At 41.1% G+C, this 20,119-nt stretch overlaps 2 protein-coding genes across 2 annotated transcripts; one reads left to right on the forward strand and one right to left on the reverse strand.

The window, feature by feature from the left end:
- Positions 1-3,360: 3,360 nt before the first annotated feature.
- LOC115355690 (DNA repair protein RAD51 homolog A-like) lies at positions 3,361-10,520 on the forward strand. Its single transcript, XM_030046540.1, is given in 11 exon segments — positions 3,361-3,380; positions 3,709-3,795; positions 4,344-4,481; positions 6,182-6,299; positions 6,687-6,778; positions 7,407-7,501; positions 7,994-8,107; positions 8,439-8,568; positions 8,999-9,027; positions 9,029-9,118; positions 9,746-10,520. Coding segments are annotated over 10 exon segments (1,014 nt in total). The 5' UTR covers positions 3,361-3,380; positions 3,709-3,711; the 3' UTR covers positions 9,870-10,520.
- Positions 10,521-10,659: 139 nt separating this feature from the next.
- Positions 10,660-19,147, reverse strand: rmdn3 (regulator of microtubule dynamics 3). Its single transcript, XM_030046852.1, is given in 13 exon segments — positions 10,660-12,425; positions 12,701-12,781; positions 13,184-13,237; positions 13,450-13,548; positions 13,844-13,921; positions 14,116-14,191; positions 14,335-14,395; positions 14,708-14,810; positions 15,559-15,907; positions 16,518-16,664; positions 17,081-17,270; positions 18,424-18,483; positions 18,486-19,147. Coding segments are annotated over 13 exon segments (1,524 nt in total). The 5' UTR covers positions 18,625-19,147; the 3' UTR covers positions 10,660-12,338.
- Positions 19,148-20,119: the final 972 nt, after the last annotated feature.

Below are 20,119 nucleotides of genomic sequence, written 5' to 3' on the forward strand. Positions count from 1 at the left end.
GGCGTTCACAAAGAGGTGGCAGAGCAGGACAGCCCACAGGAACTGGACAAGTTTGTAGTTTTATAGGTATATCGGAAGTACAGGAAGGCAAACTTGAAAAAAATATATATATGCAAATCAAGGAACATTTAGTTTTTTTCCTGTCCCGAGGTGGAGTCAATTTCATAGATGTTTCATAGATGTTTCAGTGGTCCAAGCAGCTTCATTGCGAGAGAATGAATCTCCATGTTCACAAATACTGATCTTCTTGCATTAATTATGCAAGTATCAGGTTTCCAGAGGTAATTAGTTGCACTGCCCTGAAGCTGCAGCACCTGTCAACACCTCAACAGCGTTTGAATGGCTTGAGATCTATAAGCTTAATCTAAAAATGTATTAAACCCTGACTATATGTGTTCAGAAGACAATGACCGGTTTATTGGCTCATGCTCCCCTGCATGCACATCAAGATAAAATCCCCCTCAGGTGCCCATGAGGTGGGTTTTGTGAATAGGAAATCCTTTCACAGCATTATGTTCAGGTGAACATGACTTTTTGATATTGTCAATTAATGAACACTGTACACTGCTTGTGATGTCAGTTGATTGGTTTAATAGTCTTCATCTTATAATTTCAGATTCTGCAATGCTGACTGTCTGATCAGCAATGTTGTGGCAAAGTGGCCCGGCTCAGTCCATGACTCCCAAGTCTTTCAGACCTCTGGAATCTATCAGGCCTATCACAGGTGAGCCACACAACCTCTATTAATAACCACTTTTACTCATGGCTGTGTCAAGAATGTCACTCTATTTATGAGGTTGTGATGACGAGATTTTGTATTGGACAGGTGATTCTCTGGTATGTTGCGTGGGGGCAGGGGGTCTGCCTGCCAGCCTTTTCTCCTGACACCACAGACACCCAGTGGAGCACCAGCAGGCCTACAGTCCTGCCATGCCAGGACAAGGGCCAGGAATCTGAAAGACCTTTGGCCTCCTGAAGGTGCTTTCACTGTCCTCAGGACTTAAGGGTCAGGACTTTGAGGGCATGTGACATCACTGTGGCCTGTGCTGTTCTCCAAAGTGTGGCCTGCCTGAGGAAGGAGAGGGCCCCCAGCGTGCCATCACACAGACTGGGGACAATCCTGCATCTTCCCTGATGACGACAGTGGTCGGCTGCTCAGGGACCAATATGTGTTAAATTATTTTAGTTGAACAATGCATGCTTTAAATTTAAGTTAAATATGTCCTGCAGTGGCAGAGATACATGCTGTGAATTTTCAGTTAAATATGGCCTGCATTGGCAGAGGAATTAAAAAAAAAATGCTTAATTGTATTTAAACTGATTTGGCCTCTTATGTCGTTTGTGCTGTATACTGTGTGTAGACAAGTTTGCTACTGCATCCATTCATTGTCTGTTCATTTTTTGTGTATGGATTTGTCCCTGCATTTATTTCAGTGTGCAGACATGCAGGGTGTATTACATACAGACCTTTGAAGGTGTCTTTATTTCTGTATTGTATAATATGCTTTGATTCTGTGCTTTCTATCATGTAGAGTCACTGTGTGAAGGAGCTGATGTTTACCTGCTTTGATTTATCCTTATCAATAAAGGAATGTCATGTTACTCTTGATGGTGTATTATATTTATATGGGATGTGTATTTTATAGTCTATGGGAAACTGTAAATTATCTAATATTGCAACATCTAAAATCATCATTTATCATCAAATTAATGATCACAAATGTTTAAATGACAGGGGTCTAGTTTTGACACTTTCCTAAAATAATCGCCTAAGTTGTTTTTTTTTTTTTTTGTCAAAATGAGTTTTTTGCCTAAATCATCTCCTCTTGATGCTGGCCACCTCTGGTGAAATCACCAGCATCAGAACAGGTGATGCCATTCTACCCTGAAGTATAACTGCCTAAATCACTTGTGTGCAAAAACTGTGACTTTGGTAGTTTTTATTTTTGCAAAAAAAAAAAAAAAAAAAAAAAAAAAACGTTTTTCAGGCTATTTTAAGCATTTCAAGATGGCAGCGGTATCAAGAAGAAAGAAAATTTTCTCTGCCAGTGAAGGTATTTCAATGATCCAGGGCTCATCCTCAATTGGTAAGTGATGAGGTTTAGTATAACTTGGCATATAACATATTACAATTGCCTAAGTCAACAAAGGCATGTTCAGAAATTTGCCTAAGTCATTTATTTCTGTTATGTTACATAATTGACTGACATTGTTTTTAGTATGTCAGTAGTCATTTTTTTTTATATAAATTTTGAGTGAAATTATCAATAATATCATAGTTAATTTTTTCGTGAATTTTTCTGTGTCTCTGAAAAACCTGGAAAAAATGACTTAGGCGATTATTTTAGGAAGGTGTCGATGTGATAACAATGCGTAGTGGGCAGTGGAATAACTTTTAGTTTCCGTTTGTGGTGACTGCTGACTGAGAGATCTGTTTGGGTGACACTGATGTGCGCAGACAGAGAGGACATACATTAACCTGGTACAGAGACCACTGAACCTCACATGGGAATCCATCATTCAAAGGCATAGGCTACCAAAGACAGAAGCATAAATATACGGAAACAGCAATGATGCAGTGATAGAGGTCTATACTATACTCACACAATACACAGTAACATATAGTTAAACTTTGACGCATTCTCATAATAATCCAAACTCCATAGTATATTATTATTGTTTATGAGTTTATTGTTTATTGTTTAACGTTTAGTGTTTATTATTTAATGCCACAGTTTTCCTATCTGACTATCTGACAGCATCAAAATTTGTAGACCACACAATTTTGCAGCCGGTTTCAACCTAGATGTTTCATTTTGTATATTTTGTATTTATTTTGTATATAATTATCCTCTCTATATATGCAGACATGTTTGCAATGTTGCATTTATGACAAAGAGGCACTGCATGGGGAAAGAAAACTTATTGCAAAAAGGCACTAAGAGTTTGATTTATGCATTAAAGGGCTGCACACGAAATAAAGTCTGAAAGGTTTTGTAATGTCTGTGTCAATGTCTCTACTATATTCACGCCATCAAATGTCTTCCTTTCACAGAGGTTTTAAATTACAAATAATTATGCTAGCTAAGGGACTTCCAGTTACATCCTTCAAAATAAAAAATCTACTGGCAAACTTCCACTTTGAGGGCAAATCATTAAAACGCAGCTTGTTGTTGTTGTTGTGCGTCTTTTGGATGTTGACCAATTAGTAAGGCCGTGGAAGACTTACATCATCACGTATAGCGTCATCACGTACCACACGTACAGTGCGCGCGGGAGCTTTGGTTACTAAACAGAACCTCCTAACGCTGAAGTAGACGAGAGCGTGAAAGGTAGCCCTGCTAATGTGACATTTTAACTTTTTTTTCAACAGAAGACAGGTGTGCAACGAAAAATCAATCCGTCAGACGGCTGTATTTGATCAGATAACGTTGCCAGTGAGCTAAATGAGCTGTAGCGAGCTAATTTGACAACAACGCTAATGCTAAGTAAGCTAGCGGTACCGTTACTGAGTCTCGGTGGGATTCGACCCCGGTTCGTTTTGGCCGCCTAGATCCTGTTTATTCTAGTTTGTCATTTTACATCTCACATCTTGCTACGACAGTGAACACAACTTTAATGTTCTGTAAACTACACTCACACAAAGTTGGCTCCTACAAAGCTCTTTCTCTTGCTCTCTAATGTTAAGACATGTCATTTTGTCCACAGATCATGGCGATGAGAAGTGAGGCCAGGGTGGAGGCTGAGGTAGAGGAGGAAGAAAACTTTGGCCCACAGCCTCTTAGCAGACTGGAGGTATGCATCCAGGACACACACACACACACACACACACACACACACACACACACAGCCTGTCTTACACCAGATTGCTCCTGTTGCATGTTTCCTTTGCTGTGTATGAGAAAAGATGACATCGTACTTCTTGCTGCTACAGTTGGGGAAAAAATGAAATACTGTATTACCACCAGCGTATAACAAAACAGCAATAAAAATAAGGTCAGGTCATTAGGGTGTCATTGTCATTCTGATACTTAATATGCATAGCTTCAGTACAAGTTTCCACATTCAGTAAGGCTACTCAGGTCATCAGTTTTCATTTGGTCTCTGTACCAAATCTCCGTGGTGTTTGGTTATCACTGATTTGATTCTTTGCACACTTAACTACAAGAAGGCAAGAGTGGTGCCCATGGAGGCTTACTGAAGATTTCATAACATCTTGAGCAAATAAAATTGTTGTCACAACACAAAAGGGCTACAATGCATATTTGCACATTTGATCAAGTTAAATGTTTAGTGACATCTCACTGCAACAGTATAACTCAGTCTGCTGTATCCCCATGCAGCAAAGTGGCATCAGCGCCAGTGACATCAAGAAGCTGGAGGATGCAGGCTTTCACACCATTGAGGCGGTGGCCTACGCGCCCAAAAAGGAGCTGCTCAACATCAAAGGGATCAGTGAGGCCAAAGCTGATAAGATTCTGGTAAGAGACTCCAGGCACCCAGCACACGAAATGCTTTTGATTAAATGAAAGGTAAAAGATATAGCAGGTAACCCTTTCACTAGTCATGTGACCATTAGGGCTCAAAATGGGAAAAAATCATATTCTGATTAACTTTACAGACAAAGTGATTGTGGTGTGATTTATGATTTTAGTAGGAATGATAATTTTTGCATCACAAGTTTGATTTTCACTGGAAAAGCTATTAAGATGCTATTTTTTTTCTGGGGTCTGCACTAAACAAACATGTTTTCTTATATCTGGAAAATGTAATTTGCGGGCCAGAGCGTCTCTGTAGCACTTTAATATTTCATTTACAACAATGTTTTTTCACACATTTTACCTGTCAGCAAAAAATGGCAGCTTCTGCAATTTGGACATTGCACTTGGTCATATTTTGATAATGTTTCAATTAATTGTTCAGCACTAAAGTCTTTAAAGGTAATAAGACATGATGATATTTAAAATTGGTAGAACAAAATTGGGCATGTGGATATTTCATATTGGTAAAACATTTTTGTTTTAAGTGTGCATTTAGTGGAGATTTTTGAATCCTGACTCTTAGACTCTTAAGAGTCTGACAGATAAGGTTATTTGTTATTTTTATCACTGATAGATAGATAGATAGATAGATAGATAGATACTTTATTCATCTCGCAGGAAATTCACATTTTTTCAGCAGTATCCACACATTACAGATTAAGTAAATAAAAAAAAAAAGAAAAATAAAGAATAAGATCTAAGTACAACAGAATAAGATCTGAGTACAACAGAATAACCTAAGTACAAACCAGTGTGCAAAAAGCAATGTGCAACAAAAAAAAACAGAAAAAAACCGTGCGCATGGGTGTATAAAATGTGCATAGAGGTAGGTCAGTGTGCAAATTTAGAAGAAATATACAGTATACACATGATAAATAGCAGTAAGCAATATAAACACTATAAACAAGGATTATAAAAAGATAGAAATATGAACAATTTAAACAAAAGTATTAACAGTTTAAACAGCAGTGGAAAATAACCTAACCTGAAGAACACACGCTCCGACCGAGGTTCAGAGTTAGTGTGAAACCATGAGACCAAGACCGTCGACAGAACCTGACGCCCGGTACTGGGAATTCAGGAACTGTCAGACTTGATCCAGACTTAAATTAATCACTGCAGTACCAATATTTATAAATATGAGTGAAAAACTGAGTGAATATGAGTTAATATGGTGGAGAAATATTCTATATGTCCAGAGTGCTGTTTATGTGTCTCTCAGGCCACTTTCATAGAGAAATTGGCCCCAAGATAACACTTTCAGCAGATTAATAAATACGAAAAAAGCTGATTATGCCGATTTAAAAAAAAAAAAAAAAGCTGTACTGTTTTTTGAAAATGTGATTATAATTAGTTGTGTACATACTATTAGTGCAAGAACAGACTTGCAGAACATTATGAGATGGGTGTTACAACCAAAAATTCATATTTGAAAATAAAGAGATTTTTATTATATGTTGTGAAATTCACAGTACCCTCACATGAATTGCGAAATGTTTTGTTGCAATGTAAACTGTGGCTGAACTGGAATAAATGAGCCAAACTTTCAGCATCACTGGTATGGGCCTATAAGCGTCTCTTTTGTGGCATTTGAATACTGCTGATGCCCACTCTACAACATCTTTGTGTTTGTCCCTCAGACTGAAGCTGCCAAACTGGTGCCCATGGGCTTCACCACAGCTACCGAGTTCCACCAGAGGAGAGCTGAGATCATCCAGATCTCCACAGGCTCCAAGGAGCTGGACAAGCTTCTGCAGGGTCCGTACATCTCATGTGTCTGCATGAGACCCTAGTGTGGTTCACAGTGTAGGAACTTACCACCAGCCACAGGACATATCACTATTAATTCTGTGGTTAATACATTTTGTCACCCAGTCAGCCACTTTTGCAGAAACCCAGCCATTGATCCAATATTATATTTACACTAAAAATTCAGCTGACAGGCAAAATGTGAGATGTACCAGCCACTAGACAAAACATTGTTTCTTGCCTTGGTTGTTTAAAAGATGAGCTTTAAAATACAATTATTGTCCAAAAGTAACAAGAGAATGGAGTAAATTGATGCTTTCTTCCACATCTTCCACCTATTATGAGCCATTTTTATTTCATGGATGATCTGACTTGTGTTTCCTCTTTCTCCTCCAGGTGGGATTGAGACGGGCTCCATCACAGAGATGTTTGGAGAATTTCGGACAGGAAAGACACAGTTGTGCCACACCCTCGCTGTCACCTGTCAGGTACAGTCCAAAGCAGCTTGACAGAGAGGATTCATTTAGGAGTTTTGATGCTGAGAAAGCCTTACTGGCTCTCAGTTTAAGTTGTGAAATGGGATTTGATTCAGTTGACTCTGCTGTACAGCTGTAGTCATAATTCATACATGAGGATGCAAGAAAGAGCTCCCTGAGAAGGTATTAAAGGCAAGAAGTTAGCCTTCCTGAACCCTGGATGCAGCTTTATCAGCAAAAGCCACAGTTTTAGAAAATGTAGAAAAAGTCATGATCTTTGGTACACTGCCAAAACACGTGGTAGAGTTAAGAATAAAAAGAAACTTCAGTCTACATTTATCAGTATTGGTGTTGTGTTTACTGTTAATTTTCCTGCTCACCCTGAAAGTAATGGTATTGCCTGGCGATGCACGGATAACAGTGTAGTTATGTAAGTGCTTGGCATCAGCTCACTTCACTGATGCCACAGGATCTGATAATGTAGGCTGCACATGATCGCGCATAGGCTAACACTTTGACTGCTTGTTTCAGCTATTTAAAAATCACCAATTGTCACTGATTTTGGCAGCATTTTTATGAACAAAGGCGTAAAAATGAAAATAAACACCTCTAATGATTTGGTTTCCTTGTGTCTCCACAGCTGCCCATCGATCAGGGTGGAGGAGAAGGTAAAGCCATGTACATCGACACAGAGGGCACCTTCAGACCAGAGAGGCTTCTGGCCGTAGCTGAGAGGTGAGTCGGCACATTACCTGTTCAGCTTTGCAACACTGAGGTTTTACGGAAATGTTGCAAGAATTAGCAGGGACCATGTGAGAACTGTCCTTTATAGCTATGGTTACAATTCTCCAACACATCCATAAAGTTGCCCATTTAACTTTATGGATTTGTTGGAAAAAGGCTGGAAAGAAAGAATTTTACACTTTTCCACGTCTTTGAGAAGTTGGAAGGATTGCACAAGGGAGGATATGGAAAGCCACATTCAATCCTAATACACAAACCCATTTTCTGTAGATGATGAAGAACCTCTGTCATTTTCACTTATTGTCATACTGTTGTGGAAACCAGTATGATATCCATCTGCCACCAGATTGATATTATCTATCTACCGTCTTCAAATCCAGCCAAGAAGCCGGACATGCCACAGAGTACTGAATTTGGGAATGGGAACTTTTCTGTGTATTTCATGTATATCAGTGCGTTTGAACCCCATCTGTCTGTCACAAGGTATGGGCTTGTAGGGAGCGATGTTCTGGACAATGTGGCCTACGCCCGAGCCTTCAACACGGACCACCAGACACAGCTGCTGTACCAAGCCTCCGCCATGATGGCTGAGTCCAGGTCGGTCGCACTCACCTCCACACACTCCACGGGTTCACTGTCTCTCTGTGGACAAAAAAAGTATTCTAATGTAAAATGTGCACCCAAGGCTTCATAAAAAATGTAAAGAAAAATATAGTAAGAGCACAAAAATATTAAGCCTGAAGCACCTGGAGATTGAGGATGACCCGTCCTTGTGTTTTTGTATTATTTATGTGATTTATATATTTTTTTAAAAAAGGAATCTTTTCATTTTTTTTTTAATTCAAATTTTGTATTGTTCATCCAGAGAAAATCAAATGTTCATCATTAATTGTAGAAAGAAAAGTCACATGTACGGTGTTTGTGGTAGGTACGCTCTACTGATAGTGGACAGTGCCACAGCGCTGTACAGGACAGACTACTCCGGAAGAGGGGAGCTCTCGGCCAGACAAGGACATCTGGGCCGCTTCCTTCGCATGCTGCTGAGACTGGCAGATGAGGTGAGTGACAAAACTCACCTGCACACAGTTTGTCAACCACCTAGACTCTTAGAAGTTACTGGTTTATCAGCAGTCTAACATCTGCTTTACATCTGGCACTGCCGTCTGTGGGCGATCAGGTTGTATTCAGAAAGAGGAAGAAGTGCTGCTGTAAATGCATTCAAGACACTTAGAAGCTCCAATCACCTCAACAACTTCCTGCGTTCATCATTTGGCCATAATAACTACAAAATGAACTTCATACTTCAAACCCACATATAGAAACTGGGTTCTAATCAGGAAAGGAGAGGTCTGATGTTAGTGTGCGTACAGGAGACGAGTGTCAGAAGAAAACCACTACACAAACAGTGTATGTGTGTAAGCACCCCAGCAGTCTGCAGTGTGCAATGCAATGATCTTTTTGTTTGACTCCTCTCAATCTTTGACATAGTTTGGCGTTGCCGTGGTGATCACCAATCAGTGTGGCCCAGGTGGACGGGGCGGCCATGTTCTCTGCAGATCCCAAGAAGCCAATCGGTGGCAACATCCTGGCCCACGCCTCCACTACACGGTGAGTGAGGTGGAGCGGTGTTCCTTCAGAGCTACAAAGCAGTTTGAGAGTTTGAGAGCAGAATGTTTTTCAGCTATCCAAACCATCAGTGGTGAATGTCAGATTTTGGTGTCAGTTCTTCAGAATTGTGAATTCTTGAATTATACAAATTATTTAATTGCAACAAGTTTGCTCCTGTGGCTGAATAAAGGCATTAGATGTTTTTTGATTGCCAACCGACAAGGATTTACCTCTGGGGTGGGATGGACAATCTTTGCTAAATCTTGTGTATTACTGCCATCCTGAAGAGCAGCTGATGGTTTATTTACTCAACTTCCACTTTGTTCAGACCCAGAGTAGCTATCAGCTTTTTTTGCTGTTTCAATTAGTGTGCGATTTACTTCTCTGCCTACATGAATCTCCACTCGCCTTCATTTGATTGAGGAGTTCACGGCCCTTCTGTGGGTGCTGAAAGTAACTATAGGAACCACACACAAGTCCCCGTATCCACCAATTAAACATATAAAACTTTATAAAATAACATGCCCTGCACTGAACATGGTTAAATAATATCTAACAATGCAAGAGTATCTGAGGAGGCGTTCTTCCTTCACAGCTTCAGGAGTAACATTTTGCATCTCATTCCAGTCTGTACCTGAGGAAGGGCCGAGGAGAGACGAGGATATGCAAAATCTACGACTCGCCCTGCCTACCGGAGGCCGAAGCCATGTTCGCCATCAATGCAGACGGAGTGGGTGACGCCAAGGACTGAGCGGGCGCCGCCACAGGAAACAGCAATGAGAGAGATGTGGACTGTCGTGCCCTTTGACTGTGGGACTACAATGATCCTCATGTGATATTCAGCCACAACACTGCCTTCATGTAATACCTTAGATTATTGGTAAAACAAGACGGGAAGGCCACTGAGTTTGGGTTGTGTATGATTTTGAGTTGGCTCGTCGCTGAGTAAAGCAGAACTGACAATGTAAAAATACGGCCAAGGGCGAAGGCTGAGGCTTTTGGAGCTGTTTTGTTTCGTTTACGTGTCTGAAAACTGGGCAGTTTCCCCCATCGAGTGGTCACAAGAAAAATATTAATTTTGCAGTAAGTTTTAATATAATTTCTCATTTGATTTGTCTTGTTGTATGTGTTAAGTTGTTTCTTTTTGGGCTGTCTGGCATCATTATTATCATCACTTGTTTGTTTATGCTGAAACTGCTGATGTAACAAGTGGCATAAAATTATTTCACAAGTACGGCATTCCCACTGGGTTAATGTGCTCTAATGTAATTGGAAAGTTGATGGAAAGGGATGCTCTCACCTGTTGCCGTGCCACTCTACGGTCTTCCTCGTGTTTGTCCTTAACAGCATTATTCTTTCTGTATATAAGCTTTACAATAAATTTGTTTTATCATTGGAATAATTTGATTCCTCTGGGTAATCTGGGTTCAAGTTGTGTTAATGTACTAAATAAGTTCTCATTCAGACAGTCATTTCTACTGGAACAGGTGCTAAACACACATTTTAATTCGAAGTAATATTGCACAAGAGTCTACAAGAAATTCATGAATAGAAAAAGGGATTTTATTGAATGCAATCAACATAGTAAGTGTTTTTTTCTTTTTATTCCACATGGGATCTGTACATTTAGGAAATGACAGATGTCTCTCACAACACTGAATACAACTTCCACTTAAAGGCTGTAAAAAGAACCTACTATAATCTCAAAGCAAAGACTTAAAAATGAACAGTATACAAAACCAAAGTGCCATCAAAGAAGTGTTAAACATAGTATTGTCTCCCATACTGCATCTTCCCTTTAATGAAAAGATTAGAAAGGAATGTAAACAGTTTCTGAAGAAGATCAAAGGCAGCAAACACACTCAAAGGAACAAGGTAGAGGGATATTAGGGTGATTTGTTTTTTGTTTTGTTTTTTAAGGGTAAAACTGCAAAGAGTAACACCATGCATTTTGTCAATGTATCACATGGCTGGAGGCTAATTTGTGCCTTGAACTACGCAAACCATTTGAAAAATGAATAGCTAATTTGCAAAAAAGACAAATCAACTTTAAGACTGGTATTTTAATCAACCAAAACACAAGGTGCTACTGTGAATCACTACATCTACAGTTATGGGAGAATCATCTGCTGAATAATGTACTGAGACGGGATACATTGGTCAAGAGCAACAGCAATGGACCCGTCATAGTTAAGTTCAGTATTGAAACAGGGAAGGCTGCACAATCAGAGCAACTGTTCAAAAGCCTCATTTGATGAGTCTGGTGCAACATGTCCTGAATTATCCTTCAATATTCTAAATTACTCCTGATTCACTCCAGGTTCATCTCATCATTTCACATCTTTGACTACAAATACATCTCTGTCTGACCTACATGCAGTCTGTCAGGGTTATGCAATTTCATATGCGGCCCATAACTTCCAGACTTTTTCCAAACTTGGGGTAATCATTTTTCTAAACTCTTTCCAGACCTAGAAATTATAAAAACAATTTCCCATACTTTTTGGACATGTTGTGGAACTCTACCCACATCCGACTCCATTAAAAGCCTAAGCTGCTTGTCATTTCCACCACTGTCAGTGAAATGAACATTTAAGATCATTTACTTTCCTACTTAGAAAAAATACACCTCTCATTTTATCCTGAGTTGTCTGTCTCTTGCAAATATCTTACTTCTATGTCACATTTAAAGGCTCCCTGACCCCATATCATACACAAACACACACACACACACACTATACAGTCTTTGTAGTCCTTGGGACCAGGTCCCCATGTTGGAACCCCTTACTTTGGAAAATGTTGTAGCTGGTTAAAAAAAAAAAAAAAAAAAGTAGCTGGTAAACTCAAAACTCTGCTCTGTGGAATGCCTGCTGGATTAATGAGACAGTGCTGCACAACAAAATCTGGTGTAGAATGTTAAAATGTTGATTTGAAATTAAAGGCAAACAATAAATAGTTAGAAATTAAGGTCAACAATAAATGTATCTCTCAGTGGTACTGATCTCAATTAAGCCATATTAGAGATGGCAATAAATAAATATACTTCAAAAACTTCATTTCACACTTCATTTCATTTCACAGTGACAGTATGACAGAAAAATATCCATTATGACCACAAACTGAAGGGAGGGGAGCTTTGTGTGCCTTGATTGTGGAGCACATCTGACTGGACGATCACTGACTGGCAGCTGAGCCAGCCAACCAGTGGCTCCAGCTCCAGCTACTGGTCCCCAGTGGAAAACAGCTGGTCATTTGCTTTGTCAGTTAAGACCCTGAGCTGAACCTCCAGGTTAGAGGTTGTGTCATCCTTGAAATAAAAAGGACCAGAGACAGAGTACTGACATTAGTAACAATGCACCAGCACTTAAGAGGCACTTTTTAAAAATTAAAATCACATTATTGACTATTCTAAGTTCGAAGTCATCTAGTGGTGTGCAGCGTAGTGTGAAAAACACATAATGCAGTCGTGTTATAATTCAGGAAGCAATCACAGTGCTCAAATAAATATTAAAGGACAGGGTTTATGAAGCTCACAGCCCTAACCAGTATCAGATGAAGCAAAGAGAATATGCATGGGCTTACATCATTAGCAGTTGTGGGCATCTTCAGCGCCAGCGCAGTCCAGTTTCTCGCTTCAGAGATGTTTCCCAGCTCCTTGTGACACTAGAGGCCAACCAGCACCAACATGACAATCAGCATTAGTATTTAAAATCAGTGAACCACACTGATGAAGTGCTGGCTGTGAAGAGCTGATGAAGGGAAAACTGGAACATCAGCTGTGGCTGTTAAACTCCAACAGGTCATATTTATCCAAATGTATTATTAGCCAGGGTGACAACTTACAACTCATTATCTACCATGCTACGTGAAAGCAAATTGTGACATTCTGACTGATGGACGTATACACACACAGCCATGTAGATCTACCGTCAAATGAGTGCCTGTCCTTGTTTTGTGAACACCTTTGAAGACCTACGCTATTGTGTTTGTCAGCTGCCAACACCAAGACACACCAGGACAAACTGCACCTTCAACTTTGTGTGCTCAGTGATTATGATTATTTACCTTGGCGATGTAAAGTCTCACGGTCTTGGAAAAACCTGGACTGAGTTCCTCCGCCTGGACGTTAACGGAAGACAGACAGTGTCAAGTAAAGAACCAGGGTCACATTTCTCTTGACAGATAAAGGCCAATAGAGATAACATTTTATTTCACAATAAGATGTCCGTGCTGTAGAATTGTTCTGGTAGTCTTTAACATTATAGAACTGAACTTTTCATAGCCAACATGCAAGAGATGAGGGAAAACAGCCAAAATCTGTGGCTCAATACCTTGAGGAAGTTCTCGAGAGCGTCATGGAGACTGGAAGCAGGTGGCTGTTCGTACAGAGCAGCCGCTGCCTTCTTCTCCAGCCAGCCAAGGTTGGCGACCTGTAGATACACAAGAACAACAGTTGGCACAAAAACCCAAAGACCCCAGTAAGATCTCAACAACACGGATCACTTTCACTTTGGCCATTTTGCACTAGGAAATAATTTTACTATTCCTCCAAGACACCAGCAACAATACAGTTCAAACTGGAAAATCTGCCAGAATGGGGTCAAAGTCCAACTATGTGTGCAACACTGAAGAGCAAGATGACATCTTGAGCCAGTCAGCAAAATTCAGTTTGGGAGGGTTTAGAAAATAATGTGTAAATGTTCAGTGAATGGGTCTTTGGCTCACCTCATAGCACCATCGCCCCAGCAGGTAAAAACACAGCGGGTCATCATCTCTGAGGGCGATTGCTCGGTCTAAATGCTCCTGCGTGGTTGGAAAGAGGTGAATCAAACTCAACACTCAAGTCTCTAACATTTAATGAAGCCTCTAACAAGGATTTCAATACTGAAACATTCAGATTTTGTCTAAACTCTTCACTATGTGTTGCAGGTGGTGGTGGTGATGTTACTGCAGTGATGCACTCTGCTATGTTCCAACAATGTTCATGTAAAAGTTACCTTCAGTATGTGGCTGCTCTTCAGTTTGCCATGCATGCTCTCATACTGTGACGCGAGCCCTGTGAGCACAGCAAACCTTGACCACGCCCCCCAAAAAAGATTAAAGATAAATGAATAAATAAATAAAAATCAGACAAATGGCCACACATTAAAGCAGCAACAGTTATAGAGTTGCAGTTTAAAAGATATCTGTTGCTTGTGTTGTCTTCACTAGCTTACCATTTGTGGCATTCAGCATTCAGGCCGTTCTTCCTCAGGGCAATCTCCGCCTCCTCGCGACCTGCAACAGAAGCTCCAAGTTCAAAGCGACCACTTAAACAAAAAAGGATTTAGTCTCACTTTTTCTCTGCACTATTTTAGCATTACCAAGGAAGGCCTGGTGATTGTATCCAGTCTGGAAGAGTAATATCAGTTACTTTTCCATGTTACATGGTACAAATTCCAGCCAGCCATTTATTTTAGTCTGGAGTACAAACTCATAATTTGACACATATTTCAGTGACTTTTTTTTTTTTTTTTTTTTGGTTAAAATGAGTTTCACAATCATTTGAATTCTTGAAGCTGTGTGTGTATGTTAGTGTGTGTATATTACCCTGTTCTGCATAAGACCTCTTTTCTTGCTTGTCGTTTGTGGACTCATACATATCGCGGTACGCCCGTGCCAGTCGCCACAGAAACTCCCTGCTGTCTCCATACTGATGTTGTGGCAACAGAAAAAGATGTCAGGAGTTGGGTTACATTCACATTCCAAAATGTGAAACACACTACAATGCACAAAGCACACTTTAGACAAATCAAACTAAAATGTCTCATTCTGAATTTGTCCCCCAGCTTTTCACACAAAAAACATAATCCTTTGGTCACCTGTAAGAAATCTGCAGTTAGACAGTTGTTAAAAAGAAATAAGGTAATATACACATTTTCATAAAATGGAGACTACATTTTCAGTTATTGTTATGTATTATGCATTTCTTGTAACCTAATACTTATTTATCAAAATAATACTTTCAGTAATCACAACTATTTCAGAACTGGCATAAATAAAATATTGCAAATTACATATTATTTTAGATATCTAACCATCAGTACCATGTGTTTTAATGGAACACCAAAAAGCCTTTAAACTGTGAAACAATGTTACTTTAAGCAACAACAAGGAAAACTGAAGTAACTGAAGACTAATCACTGAAAAAACTTTTTGTTCATGTGTAACAATGCTGACCTTACTCTACAGACATTTCCTTAGTTTTGAACTCTAAGGGCTCATCACTGACATCTAGAGGCAACAACACAAAACTACAAACTTCAAATGCTAGACGTTTCATTTTCCAGTGGAAACTCATATGTATCACATTTCTATGGGCAAAATGCTATTACATAGCAATAAAAAAAGTTCCGTCAAAACGCCACCTCAGTATTTACAGGTGGACTCCTGTCGCTCACCTGTGCTTTGTTGGCGAGCAGCAGACGGAAGCCCTCTGCTTTCAAACTGGCATCGCCCGTGTGGAGGATGTCAGTCTGAGCCAGCAGCAGGGCAAGCTCCCCGCTGGGAACTTCAGTCACCACCTCCAGCCTCGTCATCCCCTCCTGCTCCTCTTCCTCCTCTTCCTCCACTCTGTCTTCTTCATCCACCTCCTCTTCTTGGGAGTCTTCTTGGCGCAGGGTAAGGACGGTGGCACAGCTCTTATCTTCCTCCTCCTCCTCCTCAGACTCCTGCTCAGGCTCCCGGTCACCCTCCTCCCTGTCAGTCTCACGGTCTGTGTAGTCAGATTCAGCGTAAGCCGTTGAGTACCTGGAACACACAAATACACAAATACACACACATACATATAAAAATGATATAAAAAGATCCCTACATGACATGATGGGGATAAATCTGAACAGCTAAATTTATAATAAACAGTATGCTGCTATACGCTGTTTTGTTTGTTTTATCTGCTGTCATACTTATTTTTCCCATGAGAGATGGCCCCCTCATTTCAGTAAACATTAAATATAACCAGTTGACAAATCATATAAGCCCCCACAAGGCACAGTTTCAAACACCTGCTAACTGGTTCAAGAATGATCACAGATTAGCTGATGAGGCCGGCTGACACTGATCTAACCAACATCCCAGCTTGACGTGATCCTCCACAGTGTTAGAGTGCTATGGACTCACAGCACATAACTCAAGGCCTCTTTGCATATTCTTCTCCCAACAAAGGAAGAAACTGTGCCATCTAATCTGCCATGCAAAGCTAAAGAGCAGTTACTGCTTGTGGAGATAAACTGAGAAAACTGACCTCTCGTCCTCCCAAACACTATTTTTTGTACTGCTGTTGTTATGGCATTGCATCTGAGTCATGACCTTTGTCTTTTAAAACACCACCCCCCACTCCCCACTCCATCGCATCACATACCCCCCCTCACTGGTCTCCCCATCATTCGGACTGCTGGCTCCCTGGCTGGCAGTGAAGTAGACAGAGCTAGAGCTCATTGAATCGGTGCGCTCCCTGTGCATGACGTGGCGCCGCCGGCGAGCTCGCTGGCTGTCTTCCACACCCTTTCTAAACATGGAGGAGAGACAAGGACAAATCAAACAACACCAACATCCAAGAGGAAAGTTAGTACAATTTCAAGGATTACTGTTTGTGGATGCTGTAACAACTCAAATGATCTGATGACAAAAAGTTGGGTGTGCAATGAAAGTCCAGGGTGGCAAACTGACATCAGCCATTAGCCAGATGATGGTAAATTTACCAATTACATGACTTTGTGCACAACACTGAAATAGTAACAGCAGACTGTGTGGAGGGGGACAAGTGAATAGAACATCCCTGCTGAATCTATTCACATTCAACATAAATAAAAATCACTATTCACTATCACTTCAGCAGGGCACATGCTAGCTGGTGTAGGGGCTTGAACCGTATCCTTCTGGCGGGAGGACCGTCTCCACCTCAGCACGCCTGCCGCCACTCACTTGACATCCTGGATGATCTGCAGGGCGATGTCCTGCAGGCCGCCCCTCAGCTCGGCCACCTCAGAGCGCAGCGAGGCCACGCAGTTCAGCACCTGGTCCAGCTGGTTCCTGAGCTCCAGCTGCTGCTCCGGAGAGAGACCCTGCACCACGGCCTCCACCGCTGCCAGCGCCTGCTGCTGGGCCTCCGCCTCTGAAGGAGGCAAGAGATGGGAAACTTATGCTATACATACTCATTTGCATTTTAACATCAAGATTACAAAGTGCTACTAGAGGACTCAATAATTGCAGTCTCATGTAAAACTGACAATCAGCCAGACACCACAGAGTGTAGACAGAAAGAGGAGCAGACAGCTGGCATCCACATAGGTACTACAAATTATAATGAGGTAATGTTAACAATTCAGCAACTGGTCACCATCAGGTTAATGTTAATCAAATTCTTCACTGATGGTAGGTTCAGGTGAACAGACAATTACAAACGATCTCACTGAACACAGTTCACTAAATAATAGTTCTAAAATGGGTCAGTTAAGTTGAAATTCAAATTAAGTCACCCTACTATCAATGGCACACAAATTTAGGATAGGCTATGAGATTCTTCCTTAATAGTATAAAAATATAAAGGTTCAACTTTTCCTAGTTAGGTTATTTTGTCACCCTGACATACCTGCAAACTGTAAAACTGAAACCGCAATACAGTCCTGAGATACTTAGTGTGGCATTTTGCACCACAGCACATTGTTGTGATGACAAGTTTTTGTTCAATGGCATGGAGTGAACTTTTACTTTCAAATGCTCAAATCCGCAGTGTAGAACAGTAGGTGCAACTTTCCCAACATACATAAAGAAAACAAAACCAAAACAATATACAATTCTCAATCACAAAACTATGATTATATGGCATGCCAAATTTTAGATGACACTGATACATGATTTAGATTCTCAGTAGAGGTAAATACAGTGGGAATGCATTAAATATATGTTATTGCACCACTCTGTATGGGAAGATTATAACAAATAATGCATTCATAAAAGTCAAAAATATGTATGTGTACATATATACACATAGAATACATTCCTGGGGGATTTAAGTTGCATTTAAGTGGGTGCTTGTGCTTTATTTCTTAAAAATGTAATACTATCCCTTCCACGCGTGGCACACACGTGGAGACACCACGCAGCCAGACTTTACAACCACTGTCTTTCCTGCCTGCTCCTGCTCTCTCTCACTCACACACACACACACACACACACACACACACACACACACACACACACACACACACACGTGTTACTGGGCTCAGCCGTGCCTCGCAGCCTGTGTGCCGGCAGGGAGGACCCACCTTGGTCATCAAGGGTGTCCAGCAGCAGCGCCGGTCGGTCCGCAGGGCCGTGCAGCGAGCGGGCGGCCGGGCCTCCAGCAGCAGGCCTCTGGCCTCTCCTCCTGCTACTTCTTTGTAGATGATGAACGCTATCAAGCCCAGGCCAGCTGTGGCTCCTATAGCAAGACCTATCAAGCCGTGTCTGCCCAACGACGTGTTCATGTCTCCCCACCAAGACGACACACCACCACCACCACCACACGGAGCTGGACTTGTTTTTCAAACCGACGTGTGAAAACCCACTTGGCGCTTTTTATACGTCGTTAACCATGGTTGTTGGTGGTGTTAGCGGATCTCATGATGCTAACGGCGTAGCTGTTATTAGGCGACTTCACGGATATTTCTGCTACGCTGCGATCCTCGTAAGGTACCGATAACTTGATAAGCTAAGGTTAGCTACGTCACTAGCCTTCCGAGGTTACACCTTACAGACACACCTCACCTTTATCGCGACTGGTTGGCAAAAAAAAAGGTGATTCTGTCTCTTTGGACGTCTCTTGTTGTTTCAGCGACGGGCTAATATTGAATTTTTGACGTTATGTTATGCCAGGAGCAGCGCACGAAAGCTGCCCAGCTAGCTAGTGGAGATTAGCCATAACGATGGTGTAAATAAAACATCATCAGCATCCTCAGTGTCAAAGTCAGGCCTGTCGAGGAAAACCGACTTCCGGTCTCTGCTTTCAAAATAAAACCATTTACGAGCGTGTTTCCGATGTTGCCAAATCCCTTTATACTGTGTGTGATTGTTTATACAGCGCCAAGTATAAACAGTAGAACTAGATCCAAATATGAAAATAAAAACCGCTCTGCAATAAAATAAGATACTAAAACTAAAAGAAGCCAGTAATAAATGATTACGCTATTCTATTTTTGATAGGCTTACATTTGTTTTGTTTTCTACACGTGGATTTTTTAAAAATGAATTTTCAAAGGTGAAAATTTCGTAGCCCAAAGCCATCCAGTACGGAAGCCCTAAAGGGCCATCCATAAATATATTTTATTTCCTCCGTTTTCTCGTGATAACGAGATAATTCCTCCGTTTTCTCGTGATAACGAGATAATTTTCCTCCGTTTTCCCGTGATAACGAGATAATTTTCCTCCGTTTTCCCGTGATAACGAGATAAATTTCCTCCGTTTTCTCGTGATAACGAGATAATTTTCCTCCGTTTTCTCGTGATAACGAGATAATTAAATCAAGATCTCGAGAAAACAAAGCGATTGTCTTATTAAATTATTGCAGGAAACATCAGTCAGTGTAGCAATGTCAGAGGAGCAGGAGAGTATTGATCACTGCATCACTTATCTGTTCAATCAAGGCCTGACACAGGCTGAAATAGCTTTATGCTTTATGTCAGGGGTCACCAATCACGTGCCATGCAGGGCCGAGAGGCTGCAGGTTTTCATTCCAACCAAGACCTCCACCAGGTGATTTCACTGATCACCTGGAGCTAATCAGTGAAATCACCTGGTGGAGGTCTTGGTTGGAATGAAAACCTGCAGCCTCTCGGCTTTCACTGATTAGCTCCAGGTGATCAGTGAAATCACCTGGTGGAGGTCTTGGTTGGAATGAAAACCTGCAGCCTCTCGGCCCTCCATGGCACATGATTGGTGACCCCTGCTTTATGTGTCCAAGGAGACGTCAGTCAGCATGACATG

This window comes from Myripristis murdjan, chromosome 24 (assembly GCF_902150065.1).
Source record: "Myripristis murdjan chromosome 24, fMyrMur1.1, whole genome shotgun sequence".
Classification (NCBI taxonomy): domain Eukaryota; kingdom Metazoa; phylum Chordata; class Actinopteri; order Holocentriformes; family Holocentridae; genus Myripristis; species Myripristis murdjan.